The sequence below is a fragment of the Myotis lucifugus genome, unplaced genomic scaffold (genome assembly GCF_000147115.1).
Source record: "Myotis lucifugus unplaced genomic scaffold, Myoluc2.0 scaffold_3, whole genome shotgun sequence".
In the NCBI taxonomy this organism is placed as follows: domain Eukaryota; kingdom Metazoa; phylum Chordata; class Mammalia; order Chiroptera; family Vespertilionidae; genus Myotis; species Myotis lucifugus.
In genome coordinates, this window is record NW_005871051.1 from 23994983 (window position 1) to 23999579 (window position 4597).

The following is a 4597-nucleotide window of genomic DNA, read 5'->3' on the forward strand; positions in this document are numbered from 1 at the left end:
CTGATTATTCAATCTTTGAATATCGGGAGTATATATAAAAAATATATATATATATACAAAATATACATATATATATATGCATGCACATGCACACGCACACACACACACACACACATTGAGTGGCCAGATTATTATGACCACCTGACATTTGTAGGCAAATTAGCCGTACACTGCATCGTATGGGATATGGAAGCCAAAGGCCTGTTCGAACACCTTTGCTGTCTGCAGTTACCAAGATAACATGTCTCCAATTCGCACAGGAACACAAGGATTTGACAGTCGAGCACTGGAAAAAAGTCATGTGGTCCAATGAATCATGTTTCCAGTTGCATCATGCAGATGGCAGAGTAAGAATTTGGCGGAAACAGCATGAAAGCATGCACCCCACATACATGAGTACAACCCTTCAAGCTGGTGGGGGCAGTGTTATGGTTTGGGGCATGTTTTCCTGGCATGATTTGGGCTCTTTAATTCGTGTGGAACAATATCTGAATAGCACAACATATCTAAGTATTGTTGCTGATCAAGTTCATCCTATCATGTTGATGGCATATCCCAATGGAGATGGCTTCTTGCAACAAGACAATGCGCCATGCCACGGTGCTCGTATTGCGCAGGAGTGGTTTCAGGAACATGAGGGAGACTTTACCTTGCTTAGGTGGTCCCCATAATCACCAGATATCAATCCAATTGAGCATTCGTGGGACGAAGTTAAAAGAGCTATCAGGCAGCTGGTTCCACAACCATCAAATCTCACAGAACTGGACAGTGCTATTCATTAGGCCTGGTGTCAGATTCCTCACATCACCTTTCAACATCTCGTGGAGTCAATGCCAAGAAGAATCGCTGCAGTATTGAAGGCGAAAGGTGGCCCAACGAAGTACTGATGGCGAGGTCATAATAATCTGGCCACTCAGTGTGTGTGTGTGTGTGTGTGTGTGTGTGTGTGTGTGTGTGTGTATCTCCCACGTTCAAAGGCTGTTAAATCGTGTTGTTTACCCATATCTTCAGAAAAATATCACTTCTACTGTCGTGGTAAACAACCTGCTTCCCTATTTATAATGGTCTGGCCCTCTAGCAACTTCAGCGCGAAATTATAGCTAATTTGCCTACAAACGTCAGGTGGTCATAATAATCTGGCCACTCAGTGTATATCTACACAATGAAATATTATACAAGCATCAAAGAAGGAAATCCTTCTGTTTGCAACAAAATAGAGGAAGGTGATGACTTGACACTAAGTGAATTAAGCCAGAAGGAGAAAGACAAATACTGTATGATTTCACTTGTATGTGGAATCTAAACCAGAGAGTAGAACAGTGGTAGCCAGAGGCTGGGGGAAGCAGAGAGATGTTGGTCAAAGGGTATAAGCTTCCAGTTATAGGATGAGTGTGTTCTGAGGATCTAGTATACAGCATGGTGACTATAGTTAATACTATGTTATATACTTGAAGTTTACTGAGAGAGTAGACCTTAAGAATTCTCACACGTACACAGAATATGGTAACTGTGAGGTGATTGATGTGTTAATTGTGGCAGTCATTTCATAATGTATATGTATATTAAATCATCACGTGTGCAGCTTTAAAGATCACATTGCACAACCTAAATATATACAATTTTTCATTTGTCGGTTATACCTCAAAAAAAGCCTTATGGCTACTATTAAAATGTCTGTTTTCTTTATATTTAGGCATTTTTTCCTCCAATAATGGCTACCCAGGACAGCAATACTACTTTAATAATTCAGGTAAGCACTTTATTTTATTTAATACATGATAATTTAAAAATTAGGAGTTCGCCACTGTGGAGCCACTTTAAGGCAATGCTAGTTTATGCTGTTGTGGAGTTCACACATTGTGTAATTGTGCCTCCAACATGCCTGAAAGCTCAATGGAGGGGTAGCCTGGGAGCCCATCTGGGTGGGTTGGTAGGGAAGACCAGGAAAGGAGATAACAATGACGTGAAAATATTGTATGATTAATATGAGGTTTCTCAGTCATGATAAGATTCATTCTAGACGGGTCCCTTTATTCTCAGCATAAGAGAACATACCACTGGCTAAGCATGAGAAGTTAGTTTCAGATACACAATTCTCGCTAATCCACCCTAACTGCATATTCAGGAAGAATCATGCTTATCCTAAGATAGACATTCTTCTGATAGTTAAGACCATGGGACTTTCTATGTCTGTGTAAATAGGTAAAAAGGACTTCTGGTTAAAGCATGTGACCTGTTTTAGGCTAAGGCCCTGACAGGCCAGCCTGGGGAGGTTTCTCGGTAATATCCTGGACCAGTAGTGGCAGCGGGTCTTAAAGAAGCCATAGGCCACAGAAGCACTGGGTGTCTTGTAATCGTGCCCATTGAAAACCACTGTAGCTTAACTCTGGGGCCTGCAGTCTTTTATGTGAAGGGCCAGGTAGCTACTGATTTAGATTCTAAGGGCCCTCTTGGCCATATGGTCACTGTCACAACTAGTCAGCCTGTTCCCAAAGCAGCCATAGACAATTAATAAAACAAATGGGTGTAGCCGTGTTCCAATAGCATCTTATTTACAAAAGTAGGCAGGGGGTTGATCGGGAACCACACGTTGTGGCTTTTTGACCCCTGGCTCATAGCCTCCCATTCTCTCCGCATGATATTCCTGTTTTTCTTTCTGTCATGCGCATAGATAGTTACAATAGCTGTCTTGAAGTCCCTGATTGCTAATTCTGCCCTCTCTATATATGCTTTTTTGTACCTGTTTTATTAGATTGATTTTTTTTCCTGGTTGTGGGTCACAGTTTTTGCATATCTAATAAGATGTGATTGGACGCTAGACATTCCATATGGTGTGGTGCTGAGCGCTGGAGTTTACCTTCTTCTAAGAAGAAGGACTTTGTCTGGCACCCAGTTAAGTTCTGTGATGACTAGTTTGATCCTTCTGGGGCTTGTTTTAAAATTATTTAGGGTGGATCTAAAGTAATTTTTTAGGGCTATTTCTGCACTATTATTGAGGTGTCTGTTCTGGGATCGCTCCTGAATGGTCTTGTGAAAGTTCACCTGTGCACACGTGGCGTAATAGTCAGCAAGTCTCAGGGGGGCTCCATGCAGATTTCTGGATGTTTCTCTGACATACAGTTTTCCCCTTGGCTACACTTGGCCCTGTAAATTCCTACGCAATACAGGAGCCTGCTGTGGCTGCTTGTGTTCCCCATCCCTGTACTGCCATCTGGAAAGTGCCTCAGGCCCATTTCCTTTACTTCCTTTCTCTAAAGGTTCAAAATCCTGTGCTGCCTGTTATGCAGCCTGAAAACATTTGTTTCACGTAACTTCTCCAGTCTCCTACTTGAGCATGGACTTGAGCTAGTGCAACCCCATTCCTCCCTCCTGGCAGGAGAAACCCGTCAGCACCTGGAACCTAGTGTATTCAGTGCTCGGCCTGTGGGGAGCGGGGATTTGAGTTCCTAGAGGTTACCTGGAGGAAGGCTGTGTCTCCATCAATGAGGAGAAGTTAAGGAAAACAATGGCAGAAAGGGCTCCAGGCCTTTATGAAAAGGCCTGTTTGGAATTATCCAGAACGTGCTGGCATGCCACTGAAGGATTTAATCAGAAGAGTGGTTCTATTGGAGTTACATTCAAGCTATGTTTTTGATGTAGTTCTAAAGACTGGGATCATGAGTATCAGTCCTGGCTGTCTGTATCAATCAACTGAGGAGCTGGTACAACATATCCATGCCTCGAATTCACTCACACCAGTTAGGTCTGAATAGGGGTGGAGACAGGGACTTGGACTCTTTTTAAAAAGCTTCCTAGATTATTCTAAGGGGATCAGTATGGAAAAGCATAGGCTTAGCAGATGGGGGTTGCCTAGGTGTGGGGACCACAGGGGTGGAGACTGTCGCTACGCCAAGAAGAGGCTGCGCTTCGGAGGCTTCCTGGGCTAGTGATGTGTACAATTAACATCCTAGAAATGCAGCCTCCATGCAGGAGAGGGACAGTTGCTGGACAGTGTCAGCTCACCTGCCACTGTCTGTGGACCCACCTGAAGAGAGGAATCGCAATGATTAGTGATCAAGACAATTACTAGATACAGCTGACCCTTGAGCAACATAGGTATGAACTGCGTAAGTCCACTTATATGTGGATTTTTCAGTAAACACATACAGTACTATAAATGTATTTTCTCTTTGTTAATATTTTCTTCTCTCTAACTTAGTTTATTGTAAAAATATAGTATATAATACATATAACATCCAAAATATGTGTTAATCAACTGTTTATGTTAATGGAAGCTTCTGGTCAGCAGGAGGCTATTAGTAGTTAAATTTTGGGGGAGTCAAAAGTCATATGCAGATTTTTTAATACATGGGGGAGGGGGTCAGTGTCCCTAACTTGAACAGTTGTTCAAGGGTCAACTTTTATATCCTTTGTTAGAGCATTGGATCCTGGTAATTATTGGGAACTGAAACATGTCTATGCTGTGGTTTTTTTATTACTTTTGTCATTCTTTTTTTTTTTTTTTCCGAATGTTTATTTGTCGCAGTAGTATTTCTTTTGCTTTCACTTGCTTATCAGATGACTATCAAGATACTAACGCAATAATCTTTTCTCTTCA

The 4597-nt window shown here is 42.0% G+C and overlaps 1 protein-coding gene across 1 annotated transcript in view; it reads left to right on the plus strand.

The window, feature by feature from the left end:
* Window positions 1-4597, plus strand: part of RHBDD1 (rhomboid domain containing 1) — a 97675-nt gene that overhangs the window by 52403 nt on the left and 40675 nt on the right. Inside the window, exon 5 of the mRNA XM_006082587.3 lies at window positions 1694-1750. Within this exon, the coding sequence (XP_006082649.1) occupies window positions 1694-1750 (57 nt within the window). The remainder of the gene's footprint in view (window positions 1-1693; window positions 1751-4597) is intronic.